The sequence below is a fragment of the Podarcis tiliguerta genome (assembly GCF_965153285.1).
Source record: "Podarcis tiliguerta genome assembly, chromosome: 8".
NCBI lineage: Eukaryota > Metazoa > Chordata > Lepidosauria > Squamata > Lacertidae > Podarcis > Podarcis tiliguerta.
The window spans coordinates 17,349,450-17,373,926 of record NC_139541.1 but is presented as its reverse complement, the minus strand read 5'-3'; the positions used below and the strand labels follow the sequence as shown (position 1 = coordinate 17,373,926).

Below are 24,477 nucleotides of genomic sequence, written 5' to 3'. Positions count from 1 at the left end.
TAGGGGCCTCATTATGGCAAAGTACAATATCAGAACTGGATTGGGAATCTGTGGGCAGGAGGGGATCTCCTTTGGGTGAGGAACAGAGGGGAGCAAATGGCTCGCCCAGGTGAGCAATGGGATGGGAACTGCTGTCAAGGCGATTTGGTTACACTGAATACTGTTGTCCTCGCTCTTCCTTTCCTCTCGCTTTCTCTTTCTTCAGGTTTCTTCTTTCCTTGTCTTTTCTTCCTTCTTTTTTTCTCTTTTAAAGTAGCTGTTTTATCTCAGCATATTATAAAAAGATACTTTGCCATGGGTATGTATTTTTGTGTATCTTTGAATAAGTTTCAATAAATATATTTAATAATTATAAAGGGAAGCAGTTGGACTCACAACTGTTTAGTTCAGTTCTAGGATGGACTTGTTGATTTATTGATGGTTTCTTTACTTTTTTATTTGCAAATCTAACAAAATTTAAAAGAAGGAAATATAAAAAGGAAAATAAATATTTCTATTTTTACTACTGTTGTTATTCTTATTCTTAACCCTCCATGACCTCACATTTGTTTATGGTTAAAACCTTTTTATTTCAGGAGGCCTTTGCAATCAAAAAATTTCTTTCTTTCTGATTATCTTTGTTCAAATTTCTGACATTCAAAACGTTGCTCTACATTTTGTTTAATGTGCATATATCTTATTTCTTGCTATAAGCTGCTTTTAGAGCTAGGATGGTAAAAAGTAGGATATACATGTTTAAAATAAATAAATAAAAACAGATGCGGTATTTGCCAAACTTGGGGAGTTTTTTTGTGGAGTCTGTAGTTATCTAATTCTCATTTTTCCTGTGTACCTCAAACTCCTCCCAGAAGCCTTGCTTGGCCTTCTCACTGTGGTCTGCCATTTTGTTCAGTTCCTTTACCCGGTTCTCGATGTTGGCGGCAATGATCCGTGTGGCATTGAAAGGCTGCAAGACAGGGATGCACAGAAGACAACTTCACAACATGAAGGGCCAAGAAGAGAGAAAGGGGTTGAGTTGGGGTGGCAGGAACCAGAAAAAGGACATCCCTGGAGGACACAGCGAAGGCAGGCCCCTTCCTCGGATGGCTTCTCCAATCAGGGACAACTCAGTCCCACCTAAATAACTGTTGCCATGTTACCTGTTTCAGGTGTACAACTGCCCCGGACTTCTCCACCATGGGGTTTTTCTTGTAGTGCTCCACTAAGTCCGTGAGGGTGTCAAAACGCTCGCCACCCCCAACGTCGTATTTTCCATCCAGCTGTGGGGGGAAGGCAGAGTTATGACTGCAAAAATGAACACACACAGAGAGACTGCGGGAGAGGCAGAACAAGATGTGGACTAGGACAATGTTGACTCAGATCCTCACTCCGTACACGATCTCAGATCCCACCTTGGCCTAATTCAAAAGGCTGTGTAGTGCAGCGAAAAGCATGTTAGTCGAGGGAAACCAAAGTTCAGCCTCATCCAAGAGGCTTCGCTAGGCTTTCTGCCTCTTAGATTTGTTGCAAGGATAAGACTTGCTTATTTTTTGAGGGCGGAAGGGGAGAAAGGAACCATTCATGCCATCATTTATAAATCTAATCTAATCCTATCTATCTATCTATCTATCTATCTATCTATATACATATACATATATGAGAACTGTTGGTTTGCTTGGCATATGAATATCACTTAAGAAAAATTTTGCATAATGGTTCCTGAGATCAAGAAGCAGAGCTTTCGTCTATGTTTGGGTACAACTGGGTTCCATTTTGAATCAAGATGGCGGACCTCACCTCACAAAAGTGCACTTTTGTGGGGGGTTCTTAGAATCCCCAAGTGACACTGGATGTGAGACTACTATTATAAATAAATAATAATTCAGCTCACCGCAATTGCTATTATTATTATATTTAGTGATGAAGGCAGAACAGTTATTGCCATTTTACAGTCTTGAGAGTTCTTTGGCTCAAAACAAGCAAATGGCAAAACCTTTCACTGTAGCACCAATGCCTGTCCATCAGCACAATGGATTAAAGCTCAGCGACAAGGAGAAAATTCACGTTGGATTCCCACCCCACCCCCGGGTGGATTTAACTAGAAACCTCTGAGGAATGTCTGAAAATCTGCTTTCACAGCACCTTACCTGGTACCGGATCATGATGTGAGTCACCCGGGGCTTTCGGTCCCCCGTATCAGCTTTGTCCTCATTTGTCAGCACTGACAAGACAAAGTCTCCAGGCTTGCTCTGGCTGCCCCTCACCAGGAAGCTCCCGGGCTTGCCCTTCTCGGTGAGGAGCTTCTCAGCTTCTTTGCCCGTCAGGTGGCCGTGGTACCATCTAGGAAGGGAAAGAGCTTTAGGGAGAGAGTTTGGGGTGGTGCAGTAGGCCAAGAGATCAGGAGTTATGGCCAACTAAGTTCTGGGACTTAGGGACACAGGTGGCACTGTGGGTTAAACCACAGAGCCTAGGACTTGCCGATCAGAAGGTCGGCGGTTCGAATCCCTGCGACGGGGTGAGCTCCCGTTGCTCGGTCCCTGCTCCTGCCAACCTAGCAGTTTGAAAGCACGTCAAAGTGCAAGTAGATAAATAGGTACCGCTCTAGCGGGAAGGTAAACAGTGCTTCTGTGTGCTGCTCTGCTTCGCCAGAAGCGGCTTATTCATGCTGGCCACATGACCCGGAAGCTGTACGCCGGCTCCCTCAGCCAATAAAGTGAGATGAGCGCCGCAACCCCAGAGTCGGCTACGACTGGACCTAATGGTCAGGGGTCCCTTTACCTTTACCTAAGTTCTGTCTAGAGTATGATTATTTATTGAATTTACATACCGCCCTATACCCGGGGGTCTCAGGGCAGTTCACAGAATAAAAGCAAGATATAAAACCACAAAATACCTAATAAAAATAAAAACAACAACCCAATAGCTGCCGCCGCCCCCCCCCCCAGAGAAACCATTTTAAAAGGACATAGGATGTAAATCAGATCAACCAAAGGCCTGGTTAAAAAGAAACGTTTTTGCCTGGCGCCTAAAGGTGTATAATGAAGGCGCCAGGCGAACTTCCCTGGGGGGAGCATTCCACAGACGGGGAGCCACTGCAAAGAAGGCCCCGTTCTTGTGTTGCCACCATCCTCTCGAGGAGGAAGCACACAAAGAAGGGCCTCAGAAGATGACCTCAGGGTCCGGGTTGGTTCATATGGAAAGAGGCAGTCCTTGAGGTACTGTGGTCATTGAAGGCTTTATAGGTCAAGACCAGCACTTTGAATTGGGCCCGGAAACTAATTGGTAGCCAGTGCAGTCAGACCAGGATTGCTGTAATATGCTCAAACCATCTTGCTCCGGTGAGCAACCTGGCCACTGAATTCTGCACCATTGAAGTTAATGTGCAGGAACACAGGACACTGATACAGAATCAGACCCCTGGGTCCATATAGCTCGGTATTGTCCACACTGACTGATTGTCCGCCTCTCCAAGGTTCCAGACAAGGCATCTCTCCCAGTCCTGCCTGGAGATCTCGGGGATTGAACCTGGAGTCTTCTGCAGGCAAAGCAGATGTTCTGCCACTGAGCTACAGCCCTTCCCTGGACCAAAGACAGTCATGGCTCCTAGCAACAATGGCAATGTTCCACCCTCCACTTTCAGAGGCAGTAGACCTCTAAATACCAGTTGTTGGAACTACATTTAATCACAGCTAAATTTCATATATTTATAGTCGATTTCAACATTGTGAAACAATATGTTTGCTCAAGGACATGTTCCAGGCAGGCGGGGAAATACTAAGGGTATTAAAGGTAAAGGTAAAGGGACCCCTGACAATTAGGTCCAGTCATGACCGACTCTGGGGTTGCGTGCTCATCTCGCTCTATAGGCCGAGGGAGCCGGCGTACAGCTTCCAGGTCAGGTGGCCAGCATGACTAAGCCGCTTCTGGCAAACCAGAGCAGTGCATGGAAACGCTGTTTACCTTCCCGCTGGAGCGGTACCTATTTATCTACTTGCACTTTGACGTGCTTTCGAACTGCTAGGTTGGCAGGAGCAGGGACCGAGCAATGGGAGCTCACCCCGCCGCAGGGATTTGAACCACCGACCTTCTGATCGGCAAATCCTAGGCTCTGCGGTTTAACCCACAGCGCCACCCGCGTCCCACTAAGGGTATTAGTTAGCATTAATATAGTAGGCCTGCAACTTGTGCACATTTAACTTGTGTGCATTCAGCACTTGGCAATTTTTAATTTTTTTTAAAAAAGGAAGTGGAAAGGGGGGCAGATTAAAAAAGACTTTGGCAATCCCACCTGCTATTGCACCCAATGTGTTTTGACTATATGCGATTTTGGCTTTAGGCATGATGCTTGGAATTCAACCTCAGCGTTAATTTACGGTGTTACTAAGGATACAAAGCGGAGCTAGAGAGGGGTGTGGCCATGGGGGTGCAGGTGTATAAGGGAGAGAGAAGGCAGTCCTGCAAGCTCCACCCCCTTTCCCCTCTAGACCCACCTACAGTTGACCAGTGGGCCTCACAGATGTGATGATACATGAGGCTTTAGCTTGCCTCTTCATGTAAATTTTTTACACACATGCCTACTTTATATGTGAGCAGATACGAATAATAATAGTGATAGTAGTAATAATAATAATAATAATAGCCTGTCCATTCTAAGCATAGGGGAGAAACTGATTATTTGCATTTTAGTGAGAAGATACCCAGTTCACACTTCTAGAACCAATTCACAAGCCAAAACCTGATAATATTTCAAAAATTCTATCTGCCCCGAATTTTGCAATGCAACTCTCCATCCAAATAATGCATATACTGGGAGGTAAAGTGTGCTGGAAAATTGGGTGAAAATAACACAAGGAAAATGCATTACATGAGGAGAGAAGTTGCAGCAAAAATGTATATATTAGTTAAAACTGAATATAATAATGTGTCCATTAGGAGAAATTTGACATGAAAACGTTGGTGAATTTTCATGGGGTGGGGAGATCGCCAATTGCTATGGAAATGTGGAGAACGGAATGGAAAACTGCAAAAATGAGAAAACGAGAAAAAGCATGATTGACAGATTCCTCCATCCTGACTGCACACCTGAGGCAGACACCAGCACTAGGCCTCCAGTTTGCCCCATAAAGAAGGCCTCTCTTTCTTGTAAGCTTGAACCTCTACCCCTTCATCCCTAGATGGCGCCATCTGCCTATTTTGAGGAGTGACTCTCTTTCCCCACACAGCAAAAGAAACCCCTCAACATGGAGGTACTTTCTGCCCCTGGGTCCTAGAGGTTCCTATCTTTATGTCATCAGCCCTGGCTGTGAAGAAATACAGGAATCAAGAGATAGGAACAAGAGTTAAGCAAACACCTGGAAATCAAGGCCCCATCTTTAAGCTGTCGTGGCTTCCCCCAAAGAATCCTGGGAGCTGTAGTTTGTGGATTGGCACTGAGAGTTGTTAGGAGACCCCTATTCCCCTTATAGAACTACGATTCCCAGACCTCCCTGAGAAAACAGATGGATCGTTAAACCACTCTAGGAATTTAAACTAGCTTTTTAATAGTTTTTAGTTCATTTATGTGTAAATTGCCTTGAGACCACGGCTCAGAAACTAATAAATCAACGATTGCGATGCTAATTGTAGCTCTGTGAGGTGACTGGGAGTCTTCTAACAACTCTCAGCACTCCTAACAAATTACAACTCCCAGAATTCCTTGGAGGAAGCATGACTGTTTAAAGTGGTACAATACATGTATAATGCAGATGGAGCCCAAATTTGCCAACAGACCCAGGGCCCAGGTCTGGTATCGCCAAGCAGATGCCAGGACCCGCCAGAGACTCCTGCCCTATTCTCCTCCCCATTCCTTAATATTCTTCCTCAGTGTCAGGAGGCTGCCATTTTAAATCCCCCACAAAGCCCCAGAGTGATTCTACACCAGAGGCATTGTGGGAAATAAACATGGTGCCCACCTGATCAGAAAGTGCTGGGTAAGCCTAACGGTGGTGTCCAACTGGTACAGGAAGGGGCCCTTAACACAGCAGCATGCTGAGAGCTGCTTCTATAACAGACATGGAGTACCTGTGGCCCTTCAGATATTGTTGGACACCAACTTCCATCATCCATGATCAGAGGCTATGCTAGCTAAGGCTGATGGGAGCTGGAGTCTAGCGACCCCTGGAGGGTGACAGGCTCCTCATCTCTGGAAGCCTGTGACCCTCTAGGTCAGGGTTTCCCAAACCCGGGTCTCTAGCGGTTTTGGGACCACAATTCCCATCATCCCTGGCCACTGGGGTCCAAAAACTGCTGGAGGGCCACAGATCCCCCAGCTCTGATCTAGGAAGCAGCAGCAGCAGAAACTACGATTCTTTGCATTTATACGACACTTGAAGTTCAAAGCAGTTTACACGTATGTTCCGTCTCTCTCACAACCACCTTATAAGGTAGGCCCAGGGAAGGTCAGTATGAGAGCATGCAAAACAGAGCTTGATCTGGGACAGGAGCTCCCAGCTCACCTCTCTGAGGTGGGATCTTGGCAGTTGAGAGGAAACTTCAGCTCAATGATGTTGCTGTTCTTTTCTCGCAGGAGACCCTGCTGTTCGGTGTAATACTGCACCAGCTCCGCCAACGTGGCAAACTTCTCCCCGCCATACAGGTCGTAGTAGTCCCCAGAGTTCTGGATTTTGATGTGGGTGACTTCGTCATTCCTCCTGGAGCCGGAAAGCGGTTGCGAGCGGGAGAAAGAAGAGAACAGAATTTGTAACGCTGGGTATAAAGACAAACAAAAGCATCATATTCAGTGACCTATCAAACAACCAGCCCAAGGGCAAATGATGAGTGGGGGCAATTCCATTTCAGTCCCACCCCCACCCCCCGCAACCTTAGGTTCCCTACATTTCCACATCTATTTGTGAACTTTGTTTTTTTGGGGGGGGGGGTTTAGAATCATGAAAATTGATCAGCATTTTAGGGCTCATTTTGCACTGCCTAATATACATATTTTTGCAAGGTGGTTTCCTGTGATATAAAGCAGTTCTCCATGTTATTTTCACCAATATATGCATTTATTATATGCCTACAGTCCCCAGCGTGGTTTAATTACCAGTCCCCCTTCCCAGGGAAACATAATATTGTGAAGGGAACAGAGGTTTCCTAACCGTTCTTGGCACCCTTAACGAACTACAGCTCCCATAATTCTTTGGGGAAGACGTAACTGTTCCAAGTGACATGGTGATGCTTGAGAGGTACAGTGTGAATGTGGCTTTGGGTTCAAAACCCCACCAAGCCCTGAAGATTATGTGTCACTCGTCGTCACTCTACCAAAAAGGGTTCTTGTGTGGAAAAATGGGGTGGCATGGGGGAGGAAAAGAGGGGTCTAAAAATGAGCTAACAACTGATTGTAACACCTGTTTGCAAAACAAACCCTGGAAGCAAGAGGCTACATTGGGCAGGGGGCAGAGTGGTAGGTTGGCATTCAGGTGCAAATCTTCACTGGGCCTTGAAGCTCTTTGAGAAGGAGAAGGAGAAGGAGAAGGAGAAGGAGAAGAAGAAGAAGAAGAAGAAGAAGAAGAAGAAGAAGAAGAAGAGTTTGGATTTGATATCCCGCTTTATCACTACCCGAAGGAGTCTCAAAGCGGCTAACATTCTCCTTTCCCTTCCTCCCCCACAACAAACACTCTGTGAGGTGAGTGGGGCTGAGAGACTTCAAAGAAGTGTGGCTGGCTGGCCCAAGGTCACCCAGCAGCTGCATGTGGAGGAGCAGAGACGCGAACCCGGTTCACCAGATTACGAGGCTATCGCTCTTAAACCACTACACCACACTGGCTCTCTCTTTCTCTCTCTTGAGGAACTCTGGCCAGTCTCTCTCTCTTCCTTTCTTTCTTTCTTTCTTTCTCTCTCTCTCTCTCTCTCTCTCTCTGTCTCTCTCTCTCTCCATGCACACTTGTTGTAAAGACAAATTTGGTATGTGTGGGGTAGAATCACACACGCTGCTCTGAGATTCCTGGATCAAGTGCCAGCACCAGGGACTTCCCCCTTGATGCCGACAGGGCCTTTTCAGTGATGGCTCCCCGGTTGCGGAATGCCCTTCATTAACCTTCAGAAGGAAATGCATTCCTGCTCCCCTTGGCTGAACAACCCTGTTCCTGGCAACCCCAAGATCACTGGACGGAAGAACGTTTCTGACCATAACTGCTTTTAGACGTTTGCAATTTTTATTTTTTGTAGAATGCTTTCATTTGTTTTAGAATGCTTTCTTTTTAAAAACTGTGTATCTGTTTGCCGCTCTGGGCTCCCAGAGGAGGAAGGGAAGGATATAAATTCAATAAATAATAACTAAATCAAAAGTGGGATAAACATCAGCATCAGAATATCTGCACAGCCAGGAGGGTCAGAAACCGATGCAAGGTTTTGTTTTTTGTTTAATGTGCATTTCTTTTTTGTTTTTTAAATAGTATTGGCATTTGTCAGCACTATGAATAAAGACTCTGACTAAAGGTCTAATTCAGTATAAGAAGGAAGTTTCCCGTGTTCCTAAATGAGCTCAGCACTTAGGAGAGAGTCCCCTGCTGCCAATCTTACTGGAGTCCCGCAACTGGGAGTGACCAAATTCACTGGCCCACCAAGCTTTTTAGAAGCAGACAACCCCTCCCGGACTGAACTCATCCATCAGGCGTCTGGAGGCCTAAAGGGGCCAGCTCAGCAGGCAGGCAGGCAGCCTCTTAAGTGCCTTTAAATGCAATTAGCCTCCCTCCTCTTAGGAAAGCCAGGGAGGGGAGAAAAGGCCAGAAAGGGTCCCCAATGGGACTGCGCCTGTGCTCTCAGCACTGCTAATAGCCAAATGGGATTAACCCATTCCGCACTGGAAAGAAGAAGACAGAAAGTTGCTCACAAACCACTGTTTCCATCCTAACTTGTTTGATGAAGTTTTTAAAAAATGGTAAGCATATTACAGGGTGTCCAGCATCCCTATGGGGCATCAGAGACCGGTGTCTTTCTTTGCATTATTATTGTCATTGTTAAAGCTTTTTAATGATACAAAATTTAATCTATATAAAAACAAAAGCGGAAAAAGGAGAGAGAGAAAGAGAAAGAGAGAGAAGCATGCATGGGGGGGGGGACAGAAAAGAAAGAAAAAAGGAAAGGTGATAGGGAAGAAGGAAAGGAAAGGAAAGGAAAGGAAAGGAAAGGAAAGGAAAGGAAAGGAAAGGAAAGGAAAGGAAAAGGAAGGCTTCCAATTCTTTATCTGTCAGTTACATACAAAGAATTATTCAAAACATTTGCTCCGCAATAAGATTCTACTTTCCAGAAACCAGTACAGTGGTACCTTGAGTTAAGAACTTAATTCATTCTGGAGGTCTGTTCTTAACCTGAAACTGTTCTTAACCTGAAGCATCACTTTATCTAATGGGGCCTGCTGCTGCTGCGCTGCCGGAGCACGATTTCTGTTCTCATCCTGAGGTAAAGTTCTTAACCTGAGGTACTATTTCTGGGTTAGCGGAGTCGGTAACCTGAAGCGTATGTAACCCGAGGTACCACTGTATTTTTTCAATCTTCAAACCCAAATATTGCAAGTTTGCAGACCAGAGTCTCTCCCAGATGCCAGGGACTGGACTGGGGACCGTCTGCTTGCAAAGCACTGAAACTATGGAACTCACCGCCACAGGAGGCAGTGATGGCACCCCAGCTTGGATGGCTTTATAAGCAGATTCTCTCAGCGAAGAGAGTGCCACTGATGGCTGCAAGCCACGATGGCTCTGCATTGAAACCACAAGGGCTTGTGTACTCAAACCGTGTTTGTGGGTTTTCCCACAGGCATCTGGTCGGCCACTATGAGAACAGGATGCTGGGCTAGAGGGGCCATTGGACGGATCCAGCAACCTCATCTTTCATTCTGGCATCTCGTATGCTCATTGACACGATTGCTCCTGCGTGATCCTGGAACATTACTGAGCTGAGAATGAATGTGGTAAAAGCAAGGGAAATATTTTTAAATGGGCAGGCTATGCTAGCACCTGGAAAAAAGTGTGCAGTTCTAAAACCGGGGTGGGGGGTGGGGGGAATAAAAGAGGAAATTGCACACAATCCTTTGCAAATGACCAGGCCACCACACAAATGCTTCACTGCCAGAACCGCCTACATCTAAACGCCCGACAATGCTTCCGTGGAGTCACGCTCAATTTGTTTGATGCCAAAATCGCTTCTGCACAAAGAAGGGACACCTGTGGCCTCGCCACAGAGGCAGCTATTGAGCGAAGGCGGCAGGGTCCCTCTCCAAACCAGCAGCTGGATTAAATAATTACATGAAAACGGCTGCGGCTGCAAATTTCGCTTCGCGGGAGAAGAACCTCCGTCGCCCTCAGATCCGTCTTGGCGCGGTTTTAGAAAGGAAGACGGCTCTCTTTCCCTCTCTGAAGCACACAGCTGCAGCTGCTAATTACCTCAGAAGCGCTCCGAGATATGAAAGCTGAACCGCCAAGAGTGCTGGGATGGGGTGCCCTTGCCCGCCGATTGGCAATAAATCCGTGCTGCCCTCAAAAACGCACACAGGTGTCTCTGTCACTACCGTGTTTGACGGAGGCCAAAACTGCTCCTTGTAAGACTCACAGTGGAGGGGGTGGGAAATGTGTTCCGCTGCTGGTTGGAGCTCAAGACAGCGAGGGGAGCGGTAAAGAGGACTGCAGGGACCCGAGTTCATATCCTGCCCAACCTAACCTACCTGGCAGGATCGTCGCGAGGAGAGAGAGTAGTCTAGGAATAAAAGTTTCACAGAATTGGCTGCTAGGTAGGAGCACAGACATCAGGGAGAGGAGCATGAGGCTGGAGATGCAGAGATGTGCTTGCTCTGTGCAGGATCCAGAGCAGCACCTAATGTAGAAGGAAGGTATCTGGGGGTCTTAATGCTGCGAGTACTTCCATCCTAGGCTTAGGCTGTATCTATGTGTAACTAAAACCGTATGTCCTACTACAGGCCCCAGAATCTCCACTGGTCCATTCAAAGGAAACCAAATTCTGGGATAGCACTGCAACTCTGGGAGTCTTTCAATACAGTGGTACCTCGGGCTACGAACACTTCAACATACTTTTTTCGGGTTACGAACGATTGTAACCCGGAACTAAGTTGTCTAAGCTCTCGGAGGCCTTGCCGCTGCCTGGAGGGAAACCCGGACATCAGCGGGGCCTACGGAGCTCTCTGAGGCCTCCGCGAAGGCCGGGAACCAAGCCGATTGTGATTGTGGAAGAGGACCCTGAGCCCCCTTCAAATAATGCGTTTGGAAATAAATTTAATTTTTTTCCATCTAAAATACTGTCTTACTTATTTTATAGTACAGTACATTGATTACTGCCTTCATTTTATGGATCAATTGTCTCGTGAAACAGTAAAATTCGTGTTAAATTGCTGTTTCAGAGGGTGTTTTTTCATCGTCTGGAACGGATCAATCCACTTTCCATTACTTTCAATGGAAAAGTCCGCTTCAGGTTAAGAACACTTCAGGTTAAGTACAGACTTCCGGAACCAATTAAGTACTTAATCTGAGGTACCACTGTACTTGGAGCTTTGGGGGCGGGGGGGCGGGGGGGGGATGTAACAACAACAAAAATATTCCTGCACCTGCTTAGAGTGTAAGCAAATAGGGGCCACTTTCACAAAGGGAAATTTCTGTAGCCATGTGACAATGTGAAAGAGGAGGCGGAAACACTATTATCTAGCAATATCTCCTTCCCACTCCCCCTGAAATAATCTGCATTATAGCTGCAACCAAGAACACGAGACCCGCTCTCAGAAAACGTCCCCCGTTTTCCATGTTAAATGGATTCCTCGTCCAGAGGCTCTTCAAACTCCTTTTGCCTGGCGCTTGCGTTTCCCCGAAGGCTGGCTTGCGGCCCAAACACCTCTTACAGAAATGCACAGAGCACCAATTCCTGCTCCTTAAATTATTTACCGAGATCCAGCTACAGCTGTAAGTGGATGAGCTTATTCCCTGCCCTCCCCCCACAAGCAGCTAAACATTCAGAGGTTTGGAAAGATCAAGAGGGGTTTTTCCAAGCCGGCGGACTCTGCCCTGAGATTACCGGATGGTTTGGCAGCAGCCCCGAGGAAGCTGGCCAGCTTGCAGATGCAAGAACGCTAGCACCCCATGCAGAGTGTGCCTCTGAGCATGAGCAGAGTGCCTCATCTCTCGCACAAGAGTTATTTTCCACCTGACCAAAACAGTTTCATCTTGCAGGACCTGAGTGCAATCGCCCTCTTTTTCTCCTGCAACTTTCAAACAAAACAAAACTGTTATTCAGATGTGTTTCTGCCTCTGACCATGGAGGCAGAACATCGCCAGTCCTGGCTAGCAGTCACTGATAGCCTTCCCCTCTATTAATTTGTCTAGTCCTCTTTGAAAGCAACCCAGGCTGGTAGCTTGGGGAGGTGAGGCACCAGTTGGCTATCATTGGTCTACACCAATGTTTCCCAAACGTGGGTCTCTAGCTGTTTTGGGACAACAAATCCCATCATCCCTAGCTAGCAAGACCAGTGGTCAGGGATGATGGGATCTGTAGTCCTGAAAAGCTGGAGACCCAAGTTTGGGAAACATTGGTCTACACTGACCAGCAAAGTCTCTCCAGAATTTCAGCCCTGCCTTGTTGTATCTTCTGCATGCAGAGTAGCAGCTCTGCCACTGGTCTTTCCATCCTTCTTGTGGGTGAGCAGAAAAAATGAATGTCTGATGTGTACTGAAGGTGAGGGCACAGCAAATGTTTTGATGTTGAATAATAATAATAATAATAATAATTTATTTAAACCCCGCCCATCTGGCTGGGCTTCCCCAGCCACTCTGGGTCGCTTCCAACAAAATATTAAAATACAGTAATGCATCAAACATTAAAAGCTTCCCTAAGGGCTGCCTTCAGATGTCTTCAAAAGTCTGGTAGTTGTTGTTCTCTTTGACATCTGGTGGGAGGGCGTTCCACAGGGCGGGTGCCACTATCAAGAAGGCCCTCTGCCTGGTTCCCTGTAACTTGCCTTCTCGCAGTGAGGGAACTGCCAGAAGGCCCTCGGTACTGGACCTCAGCGTCCGGGCTGAATGATGGGGGTGGAGACTCTCCTTCAGATTCGTTAGGATTCGTTCCACTCAGAATTTGTTCCGCTGAGAACATTGCACCATGCTATTGGTTCCAAGCTGGCCCGTCCACCCCAAAGTTATTGTTTTTGAACATTTCATACCTGACAGATAAGGTGAAGTCTCCTGGGTTGCTTTTACTAGGCCGGGCTAAAAAACTCCCATGGACTCCTCGGGTTAACAGCAACTTCTCCGCTTCAATGCCATTGATGTTTGGGTGAAACCACCTTGAGGTTGGGGGGGGGGGGGAGAGACAAAAGCAGAAGAGAACCACAGCATTAATAAAAAGATGACACAGAGCATTCTTCCAGGGATAGGAGATGGATACACACTTAAGAACAGTCCTGCTAGATCAGGACAAAGGCCCGCCTAGCCCAGGACCCTGTTCTTACAGTTGCCAGCCAACAACAGCAACAACTGTCCCTTCTTGCAATTCCCAGGAACTGGTATTGGGCAGTATCCTGCCTCCGATGCTGGCCTACAACATAGCCATTGTGGCAAGTAGCCACCGACAAGCCTTATCCTCCATGAATTTATCAACCCCACTTTTAAAGCCATCCAAGTAGAATATAAGAAGTTGGACCAGATCAAAAGTTCCACCTAGTCTAGTATGCTCTTCCCACAATGGCCAGCTAGATAACTATGGGAAGCTGGCAAACAGGACAGCAGATCTCCCCACTTGTGGCTTTTCATTAAAAAAAAAATGGGAATGGAAAGTTAGACTCCTTGCATCTGTAACAATCGCACCTGAGCATTCTCAGTGGAAAGCTTTCGGAAGTCCCTCTAGGTTGGTATCTGGGCAGAGACTTAAGAGTCTCCGTGTGCATCGGATGAAACCAGGTCATCGTGGCTCACTGCTATCAAATGTGATGAGCTCACGGGTGGTTCTACGTCCTCTGGGCTTCCCCTAGGCAGATGCAGCCTTAATATAGATCCCACAAATGATTATTTTGCATAGCTCTGCGGCACCTGCGGCCGGCATTGGCTCGGTTCCCCTCCCACGCCCTGCCTCCCAAACCCATTTGCTGATTATTTTATTTCAGAACGCAATAAAATAAGGAGAGCTCTATGTGGTGGGAATGTAAAATTGTTTTAAAAAAACTTTTGGGAAATGATATACAACGAATTGATAAAAATGTTTAAAATAACATTTGTTAAAACAACAACAACAGAAGCCTTTGGGCTAGGCATTTCAGGTCAAGAAAAATGGGAAATATTTATGTATGCTACAACAGCGGCAAGAATCTTATTAGCTCAAGGGTGGAAGAAAGAAGAAGTACCAACGAAAGAACAATGGCAAGAAAAATTGAGGAACTATGCAGAATTAGCAAAGTTAACAGATAAACTACATGAAAAGGACAATAGAGACTTTAAAAATGCATGGGAATCTTTCGCAATTTATTTACAAAAATAACATAAAGAATTGGACTCATTGGCAGGTTTTGAATAAACACCCACAGTTTTATTTAATTAAAACATGGAAGATAATGTAATGATATTTTGTGTATATTAACATGCAGAAGATAACAAGGGGTTGGGTTCACTACGGTGTTAAAAGGAAAATGTTATGAAAGTGATGTATAGATGGTACTTCACCCCTGTAAAATTAGCAAAGATATACCATAAGAGCGATAATCTATGCTGGAAATGCAAAGAAAAAGAAAGTACCTTTTATCATATGTGGTGGACGTGTCCCAAGGTGAAAGACTTCTGGGAAAAGATTTATAATGAATTGGGAAAAAATGTTGAAATATACATTTATCAAGAAATTTATTCCAAACCTGTTATTCCAAGTAGAAATGTAGGAATTGCCCAAGAAAGATGTCAGGTTGTTTTTGTATGCCACAACTGCAGCTAGAATTTTGTTGCCCAAAAATTGGAAATTACAAGAAGCACCAACAGTGGAGGAATGGCAGATGAAGATGATGGACTTTGGGGAGCTAGCCGACCTGACCGGAAGAGTCCATGACCAGAAGGAGGAGGAGTACCAGGAGGAATGGAAGAAATTTAAAGACTATTTAGCTAAATATGTTAAGATAACTTAAATAGAATTACTTGCAAGTATCAGATTGGCCTAGGATTTAAATATGGGATGTTATAGAATAATACGTTTAAAGTTAAAATGAAAATGAGGTTAATTGACTAGCTAAATTTTATGTGAAAATAGTTTTGGAAAACTGCTACAATGATGTATATGGAAACTCAGCCAGGGGAATTTGAGGAAATCACCCAACAATGTTAAAAAAGTGGAACAATTACAGTTAGGATCTGTTTGCTTGTTTGTTTGTTTTTTGATGTTTTCATTTTGTATTTGTTGATATGTTTGTTATAAATTTGGAAAATTAATAAAAAAATGGGGGGGGGATTATATTCATTTAACCAAAGTATCTTTCGAATTCCCAAGTCATGCTACAACTTTTTAGCACCCCTCATTTTGGGAGTTTGAAAGTTGAAAAATTCAATACACCCTAATGTGCAAGGGTCAGTGAGAGATTCCCTCTTCCCATACAGATATCCATCAAAGCCAGGTCATTCTATTTTCTGTTGTAGCACTTTGGACCTCCCAGTCTATTGACGTCAGGAAAGAACCCCCTTCTATTCTTTATAGGAATCTCCCTGAAACATTTTTTGTTTAGGCCAACAGCATATCCAGAAAAATAAGTTGCCTCCAATGCTAGTCCTAAGTAGAATACACCCATGGAAATGAATGAACTTACGACCATAAATTTCAATTGGTCTGTTCTAAAAACAACCAGCCCTGGATATAACTAATCCTCAGAATGCAAACCTGCCTTCCGATCTGCATTTGCTTACAGTTGATTTTAATTCTCTTTTAAGCATTCTTAAAATACCTCCTTCTATTGATAATGTTAACACTTTCATTTTTATTTCATAAACCACTTAGCAGGCGTCAGCAAACAATTCAGCAGGGGGCCAGTCCACTGTCCCTCAGACCTTGTGGGGGGCCGGACTATATTTTGAGGGGGGAAATGAATGGATTCCTATGCCCCACAAGTAACCCAGAGATGCATTTTAAATAAAAGCACACATTCTACTCATGTAAAAACACGCTGATTCCCGGACCATCTGCGGGCCAGATTGAGAAGGCGATTGGGCTGGATCTGGCCCCCAGGCCTTAAGTTTGCTTACCCATTACTTAGAGCTTTGATTACAAGCAACCACTGTATAAAGGCTGTGAAATAAATACAGTGGTACCTCGGGTTGAAGGGAGAGGGGAACGGTTAATCATTAATATTATCTACACATAGTAAATTCCGGCACTCTGCTAGGATGGTTACACAAGCTCAAACCCAAAAATGCAGTTATTTGCAAAGTCTAAATCAGACAGGTCAGGAGGCCGTTTCCTGTCTAACCAGCTATCTGAAACTGCTGATGTTAGTTAAAGGTCAGAAGGTCGTTTCCTGCCTAGCCAAAAACTGCTGTCAACTAAAAACCACTAGCAAGATGTTTCCTGCTTTGCTTCTGCTTTAAGTAATGCAAGATAAGAAGAGATACGAAGGACACGTGTACAAGGAGGTGGGAGGGGGTGCTTACTGAGCAGAGAAAATGCTTAACCAGCAGAAGAAGTGCTTAAGCTAGCAGCCTTAGCCAGCAAATATAGATGTGCCATATAAGGAATAAGTTGGAAACTTGCCAGCTGATTGGGGGAAGTTTTGGGGGAGGTCTGGGAGGTGGGTAAATACTCTAAAGTATAAGAAGGCTTGCAGATGCGTATTGCTACACAGTCAGATTTCAGAAACTATATTCTGCTGGCTGTCTCTGTGCACAGATTTGCAATAAAACTCTTTTCTCCAAAGAAGAAACTTTCCTGGAATTTTTTTATTCTCTTCTCGGTCCTGGGGACGCGGGTAAGCAATTCTCTGGCAAAGTAAAGGGCATAAGCCTACAGCTTGGTGCATTGGCCGGGAAATTGCCCCACCCCAAGGGGGCCGGGAAGAGCCAGGCTCGACCAGGTGAACAGCTCGGACCGGAGTCCGCAGGCTTCAGCGCGCACCCTACTGATTCGTGGGAGAAGCCGGCCACACCGCTCCTGAGTAGGGACCTCGGTCGAGGGAGAAAAGAGGACTGGCCAGGAGGGAATCCGCAGCGGAAAACGGTAAGCCCAAGGGACAGGGCGTGGGCCCCAAGGAAAAGGGGGGCGAGGTCTGATCAAGCCTCACCTGGTTGTGCAGAGGGCCGCCAGTAAGGTTGGGTACAAGGGAAACAGAGGGGAGAACTGGCCGATTGCAGTAGTTTGCCGCCAGTAAGGTTGGGTAAAAGGGAAACAGAGGGGAAGTTGTATTGGTGTGTTTTGTGTGTTGCATGTTGAAATTATAATGGTGTGATTTGTATGTTATATGTTGCATGTCAGATACTCCAGTGACTGAATTGTTGTCAAGTGTGGGTCGGGGCCTAGCGCTCCCCTTGGCCGAGCGATTGCAGGGTTGTGCGTTTTCTGCCAGGGCGACCTCGTGCAGACCACAATCTGTATCGTGTGAATTGTGAAAGAATTTACAGCCCAGTCAGGTGCGGAGTATCTGAAAATAAAAATGGGGTCTGGGGCAAGCCAATGTAGTCCTCTGGAATGTTTTTTAAAGAACTGGAAAGCGGCCACAAAGCATGATGATTGGGGAATCAAATTGCGAAAACAGAGAATGAGGACATTATGTGAAGTTGACTGGCCCGCACAAACTAATTGGCCGTCAGGAGGAAGCTTTGATTTGCAACTAATCAGCCCATTATACCAGAACATATTGAATGTCCACCCCGACCAAATCCCTTACATTTCTACTTGGAAAACCAATGTAGAAAAGAATCCACCGTGGTTGAAAGCCTGCCAAGGCGACGCCCCACGAAATACAATTTGTACAGTTCGACCGGCAGGGAAGGCAGAAAAGCCCCCGGTGATACCAGACCCAGAAGATGAGGAGGGGGGAATCATCAAACCGCCACCACCCTATGCTCCACCAACTGCCCCTCTAGCAATTCCCCCAGGCCCAGGTCCCCAAGCACCGGAAGGAGCTAGCCCCCAGCCTGAACCCCCCAAGGCTGATGAATCAGAAGAGGAAGAAGAGGATGATGAGGAATTTGTAAAGGGATTGGTTGAGTTAGCAAAGAAGGGAAGAGAGTGGACTCAGTATCAGTCCTTGAGATTGCAACAGTATGTACAACCCTATGCGGAAAAAGTGGATGTTAGCCCCCACGTGTTGGCTGCAGCAGGATGCTCCTCAGCACAAGGGAAGAAATGGCAGAAGGAATGGATAGAAGCAGCAACCAGGGCAGCCTTCCATAAGTCCCATGAGGCACAGAAAAAGGGTGGGGTCGGAGTAATGCCCCTCCGAAGGGTTTATGACCCACCGGGACCTCCAGGGCCTGGTGGGGCGGAGGCACCACGGACCTACACGGTCCAGCATATACCCTTTTCAAGTGCAGATGTTTGTAATTGGAGAAATCAAAATCCTTCCTTTGAGGAGAATCCAGCTAAAATTATAAAATTGTTTGAAGGGATTTTTAAAACCTATAATCCCACTTTTGATGATGTGCAGTATTTGATGGATGCGCTGCTAACCACAGAAGAAACTAGGCGAATCCATGTTGAAGCTCGAGTACACATGAGAGCACAGGGAACACCGGATCCAGACATTATAACAGGATACCCTGATAGTACCCCGAATTGGAATTATCAGACTGCTGATGGCCAGAAAACCCTCACTACCTACCGCCAGAACGTATTAAATGGTATGAGAAGGGCAGCCAGGAAACCCACCAACTTTGTGAAGGTCAGAGAGGTAGTGCAGGGGAATGAAGAGGCCCCAGGGGCTTACCTGGAACGCCTGAAGGAAGCCTACCGTCAGTATACTCCTGTAGACCCAGATGAGGCTGCCAACGCCCTTATTGTAAAGGCTGCTTTTGTAGCTCAGGCAGCGCCCGATGTCCGCCGAAAAATTCAAAAACACGAGGGGTTCATGGGCCACACCCTTGAGTGGATGTTAGAACTGGCTCAAACCACTTACAATCAGAGGGAAGAAGAGGAACAAAAGAAAAAGGAGAAGTATCAAGCAAAGAAGTTGATGGCATTACAGGCCACCGCACCCATCCCTCAGAAAAGAGGAAGTGCCCGGGGAGGAGGGCAAGGCCGCCTGGGGAGGAATCAGTGCGCCATCTGCCGGCAGGAAGGGCACTGGAAAGGAGAATGCCCACAGGCCCACTTAGGAGGGAGAGGACGAGGAGAACGAGCCCCAGGCCCAACCCCCAGGGGACCTGGACAGGAACTGAGACCTTGGTCATCGACAAATGCCAGTAGGGGTAGAGGACGTGGACAGGGACCTCCCTGGTACCCCTCAGCCCAAAGGCAGCCCGGCATGATGAGCCTGAGAGAGGAGGAAGAATACTAGGACAGACCGGGCCCAGCTGCTTTAGGTTCCCGTGAGCCCATGGTCAAAATACAAACAGGGAACCAAACTATCCCCTTTATGGTTGACACAGGAGCCGCCCACTCTGTTTTGCCAGTACCAGTGTCCAAGCCCACCAAGCAAACAATTAACATAATAGGAGCTACAGGCAAATCACAAAGAGCCCCATTCCTGCAATCTGTTGTCTGTCGCCTGGGTGGCCAAGTAGTCCAACACAAGTTTTTATATATACCAGAGTGTCCCATCCCATTATTGGGCCGAGACCTGCTATCAAAATTGCAAGCCCAGATTTCCTTTCAACCGACAGGAGAAGTGACAATGACTACAGGGCAAACAGGAGAGCTTTCCTTAGAAGTACCCTTAAGGGAACACTGGCGCTTAATGATGGTAAAAGAAGAGGAGGGGATTATTCCAGAAGACCTCCTGCAAAAAGTAAACCCTGGTGTATGGGCAGAAGGCAACCCGCCCGGAATGGCAAAGAACATCCCACCTATAATAGTCAAGCCCAAACCATTCGCCAACCCTGTGGCTGTGAACCAGTACCCTATCCCCCGGCGAGCTGCAGAAGGAGTATGGGTACATTTGGAACGGTTACTTCGCCATGGCATCCTGAGGCAGTGTCAATCTCAGTGGAACACCCCACTCTTGCCGGTGAAGAAGGAAGATAACTCGTATCGTCCGGTCCAAGACCTCCGATTGGTCAACCAAGCCGTGGAAACCCTCCACCCCAATGTGCCCAATCCTTACACACTGTTGAGTTTAATACCTCCTACTGCCTGCTATTTCACGGTACTGGACTTGAAGGATGCATTCTTCTGCTGCCGTCTGGCAGAGGAAAGTCAGCCCCTGTTTGCATTTCAATGGATGGATCCAGGAACAGGCACCAAGGTGCAATATACGTGGACGAGGCTTCCACAAGGTTTCAAGAATTCTCCAACCCTTTTTGGGGTAGCATTGGCCTCGGACCTGTCTAGCTTCCCCACCAGCCCACACAGGGTCTTGTTACAGTACGTGGATGACCTTCTTTTGGCCTGCTCAGACGAGGACACGTGTATGAAAGCCACCAAGGATTTGTTGAATCACTTGGCTGAAGCAGGATACCGGGTATCTAAGAAGAAGGCCCAAATATGCCTACCCACTGTAAAATACCTTGGATTTGATATATCCCATCAGCAACGGACCCTTAGAGAAGAAAGGAAGCAAGCCATTATCCAGATTCCAGAGCCAAAGAATCGCAGAGAACTTCGTGGTTTCTTGGGCTCGGCAGGATTCTGTAGAATATGGATCCCTGACTTCAGCACAATTGCCAAGCCTCTGCACGAGTCAACCAGAGGAACTGAAAAGGACCCCTTTGTGTGGGGAGAGGAGCAACGGCAGGCCTTCAAGGATCTGAAAAGGGCATTGCAGCAAGCACCAGCGCTGGGTATCCCAAATCCTGAGAAGCCTTTCTCCCTGTTTGTGGATGAAGACCAGGGAACAGCAAAGGGAGTGCTATGCCAAAAATTGGGAAGCTGGCAGCAGCCCGTGGCATACCTATCTGAGCGCCTGTCGCCTACAGAACAAGGCTTACCGCCGTGCATGAGAGCAGTTGTGGCAGTAGCCACCCTACTGAACAAAGCAGACAAATTTACTTTTGGCCAAGACACTGTTTGTGTGACTCCGCATGCAGTCCCAGCACTGCTTGACATGAAGGGTACCTATTTCCTCTCCCAAGCGAAGATGAGGAAGTGTCAGATGTTATTGTTGCACCCACGTTTGAAGTTCCAGGTCACCACCGCCCTCAACCCAGCTACCCTGTTGCCGGTAGGAGAAGGTGAGGAGCAGACGCACGACTGCATTGAAGTAATGGACGAAGTATATTCCAGCAGGCCTGATCTCAAAGACAAAGCAGACCCCCACTGGCTTTCATGGTTTGTGGATGGAAGCAGCTTTGTCGAGGCTGGGCAGCGAAAAGCAGGCTATGCAGTGGTAGCCCTGGACGACCAGGTGGTCGAAGCAAAGTCACTCCCGCCTGGAACATCGGCCCAGCTGGCAGAACTAACTGCGCTTACCAGAGCCCTGAGCCTGGCAAAGGGACGGAAGATAAACATCTATACTGATTCTAAGTATGCATTCCTGACCTTACACGCCCACGGAGCCTTATGGAAAGAGAGAGGTTTGCTTACCTCCAGAGGAAACCAGGTGGCCCACCCACAAGCTTTGTTGAACCTTCTGGATGCTGTATGGGAGCCTGCAGCGGTAGCGGTTATCCATTGTTATGGACACACAACTGGACCAGGGGAAGTGGCCAGAGGAAATCGATTGGCAGACAAAGTGGCCAAGGAAGCAGCTCGGGAACTAGCCCCCATCCCGGTTATCGGAGCACTAGTCCCAGAAGAGATTTTAAGCACCGCTGACAAGCCAGCTTATACCAAGCAGGAAAAGGACACTGCAGACGCCCAGGAACTGACATTGACCAAAGAAGGATGGTACCTTACCCCTGATGACAGGATATGGATTCCAGAGTCTCTTTCGCGGCAAATAATTCAGAGGTACCATGATTCAACCCACATAGGACCCGATGCTACAACCAAGCAGCTGGAAAAATGCTTCTATATAGCCCACCTCTACCAACTGGCAGCCCAGATTTCCAGGAAATGCCTGCTGTGTCAGAAGAATAATCCCAGAGCCGGACCACTGGCTCCCCCAGGGATTCAGCACAGTGGAACGGCACCTATGGAAGATCTTGTCGTGGACTTTACTGAATTACCCCGTTGTGGACTGCACCGCTACCTGCTGGTAGCAGTGTGCACCTACACCGGATGGGTCGAAGCATGGCCCACAAAGACTGAAAAGGCATTTGAAGTAACCAGGTGCCTGCTTAGGGAAATCATCCCTCGCTATGGATTGCCAAGGTCCATAGGATCTGATAATGGACCAGCATTTGTTCATGCAGTCCTACAGGGGCTGGCAAAAGCGCTCCAGATCAACTGGAAGCTGCATACTGCTTATAGACCCCAGAGTTCTGGAAAAGTAGAGAGAATGAACAGAACTCTAAAGAATCAGCTGTCCAAGCTGACACAGGAAACCGGGTCTAATTGGGTGGCCATGTTGCCCTTGGCATTACTCAGGGTCCGCAGTCTTCCGTCAAAACGGACCCACTTGTCACCTTTTGAAGTTCTGTTTGGGAGACCAGTCCCATATGTTAGAATGTTAAATCCGTATGTTAGCCAAGATGTGCAACTGAATAATTATGTACAGTCACTCTCCCGAGTTCTTTCTTATCTCAACAGGTGGACCCAGGCTCGCACCCCATGTGTGTTGACTGAACCGTTCCATCAGTTCGAGCCAGGTGATGAAGTGTGGGTGAAAGACTGGCAGCGAGCCCCCCTACAGCCCTGCTGGAGGGGACCATACACCGTGCTACTCTCTACTCCTACTGCTGTGAAGGTTGCCGGCATCACCCCGTGGGTCCACCATACTCGAGTGAAGAAAGCCATCTCGGATTGGACAGTAACACCAGATCCAGAGAACTCCCTTCGGCTGACCATCTCCAGACGCCTGGCAGACGACCGCTCTGCTGATATCACACCGGAAGCTGATATCTCAACGCACAGCTGAAGAATTGGATGGGAGGGGCGCCCGCGGGCAGCGTCCCCAACTCCGTGCCAGGACTAACCCAGGAAGCTCACCAGGACATTTAATATTTCCATAGGGACTTTATCTTTTCTTTTTGTTATCTGCTTTATGTCCCACAGCCCTGACCCCACTGAGCCATACCGCATTTATTGGCCTGATGGACTCTGCTACGACTGGTTCGTCTTACCGGTGGTAAGATATGGTGTGCTCTATGGCTATTGGAAACTGGGATTTGATGAGATTGCCGTCTTAAAACACCCCACTGCCCCGTTGTGGCTCCTCTCCCACACCACTGTCCGGCATGCGTGGATAGTGCTCATACGGGAAGTTGCAGAGACGCTCGAACTCTATCGAGTTCTGGACCGCTTTTGCTGTTGTGGGAGGGTAGTCAACTGTTATATGGGAGGTAGAGCACTGTACCAACCTCATTTGATAGACCAGGTCCTACTCTTAATGCAGGCGATAGATGGGACGGAACCTATCTTAATGCAAGTATTGCAGGGGTGGGAACCTTAACCAGGTGTGCATTGAAATTGCTGAACAAGTGGTTCAATCCGCCCATCAGGGTTAGCAGAAAAGTTGACCCACGTAGTGGGAGCATCAGCTCACCAGTGGACTCTCATCCTTGAGACTCAACAGATAGTCGGGCACAAATATCAGTGAGCTCTTCAACAATGAGCACACCCCCTGAATATTGGTGGGAGGAACCATGGAAGGATTGGGGTTGGTGGATAGGGGTTATCTCAACCGCTCTTGTCATATGGATGTGTGTTTTCTTTTGCTGGCATGAGCGTCACCGATTTTGTGGGAGGGAACAACCAGCCCCCATCCCCTTGACCCTTCTGGTACTAGCCCTACTTGGGTTGGGTCTGGGAGATGACTCACATATACGGAAAACCGGCCGGTCAGAACCCTATCATCAGATTTGGAGTAATAATACCTATGTTAGAGATATAGATCGTTTCTCTTCTATGCTTAATCTTTCTGAATGCTGGGTTTGTATGCATATCCCTCCACAATTTAAGAAGCCTGGCATACTACTGCATAGTATTCCAATAAATGAGTCATTTAGAATTAGTAATCTTATGTCAGATGGTCGCACCTATTCACCCCCTGTGTTTCTGTCACTCATGGAACAGGCACCTCGTTGTCTCCGTTTCAATCATAACAGCAGCAATTTTTTAGGTCACTATCCATATTGCAATTGGACTTATGAGTATATTAACGGATCCTCCTGCTTCCAAAAAGGTACTTCCATTTATGATGCTATGTGTGTCGATTTTTATACTTGGTTTACCTGGATGACGGCGCGCAGCAGATCTAACTGCCTGCTCCAGTCTGATTTGTGGTTGCTCTGCGGCACAAGAGCCTACAAAGAA

General features: G+C 47.0%; 1 protein-coding gene across 2 annotated transcripts in view; it reads right to left on the bottom strand.

The window, feature by feature from the left end:
• Nucleotides 1-24,477, bottom strand: part of LOC310683696 (tyrosine-protein phosphatase non-receptor type 11-like) — a 65,888-nt gene that overhangs the window by 12,911 nt on the left and 28,500 nt on the right. For both annotated transcript variants that reach the window (XM_083454002.1, XM_083454003.1), the window contains exons 2-6: nucleotides 13,172-13,294; nucleotides 6,474-6,668; nucleotides 2,127-2,319; nucleotides 1,140-1,259; nucleotides 833-946 (exon numbers count right to left, since the gene is read on the bottom strand). In XM_083454002.1, the coding sequence (XP_083310128.1) occupies nucleotides 833-946; nucleotides 1,140-1,259; nucleotides 2,127-2,319; nucleotides 6,474-6,668; nucleotides 13,172-13,294 (745 nt within the window). The remainder of the gene's footprint in view (nucleotides 1-832; nucleotides 947-1,139; nucleotides 1,260-2,126; nucleotides 2,320-6,473; nucleotides 6,669-13,171; nucleotides 13,295-24,477) is intronic.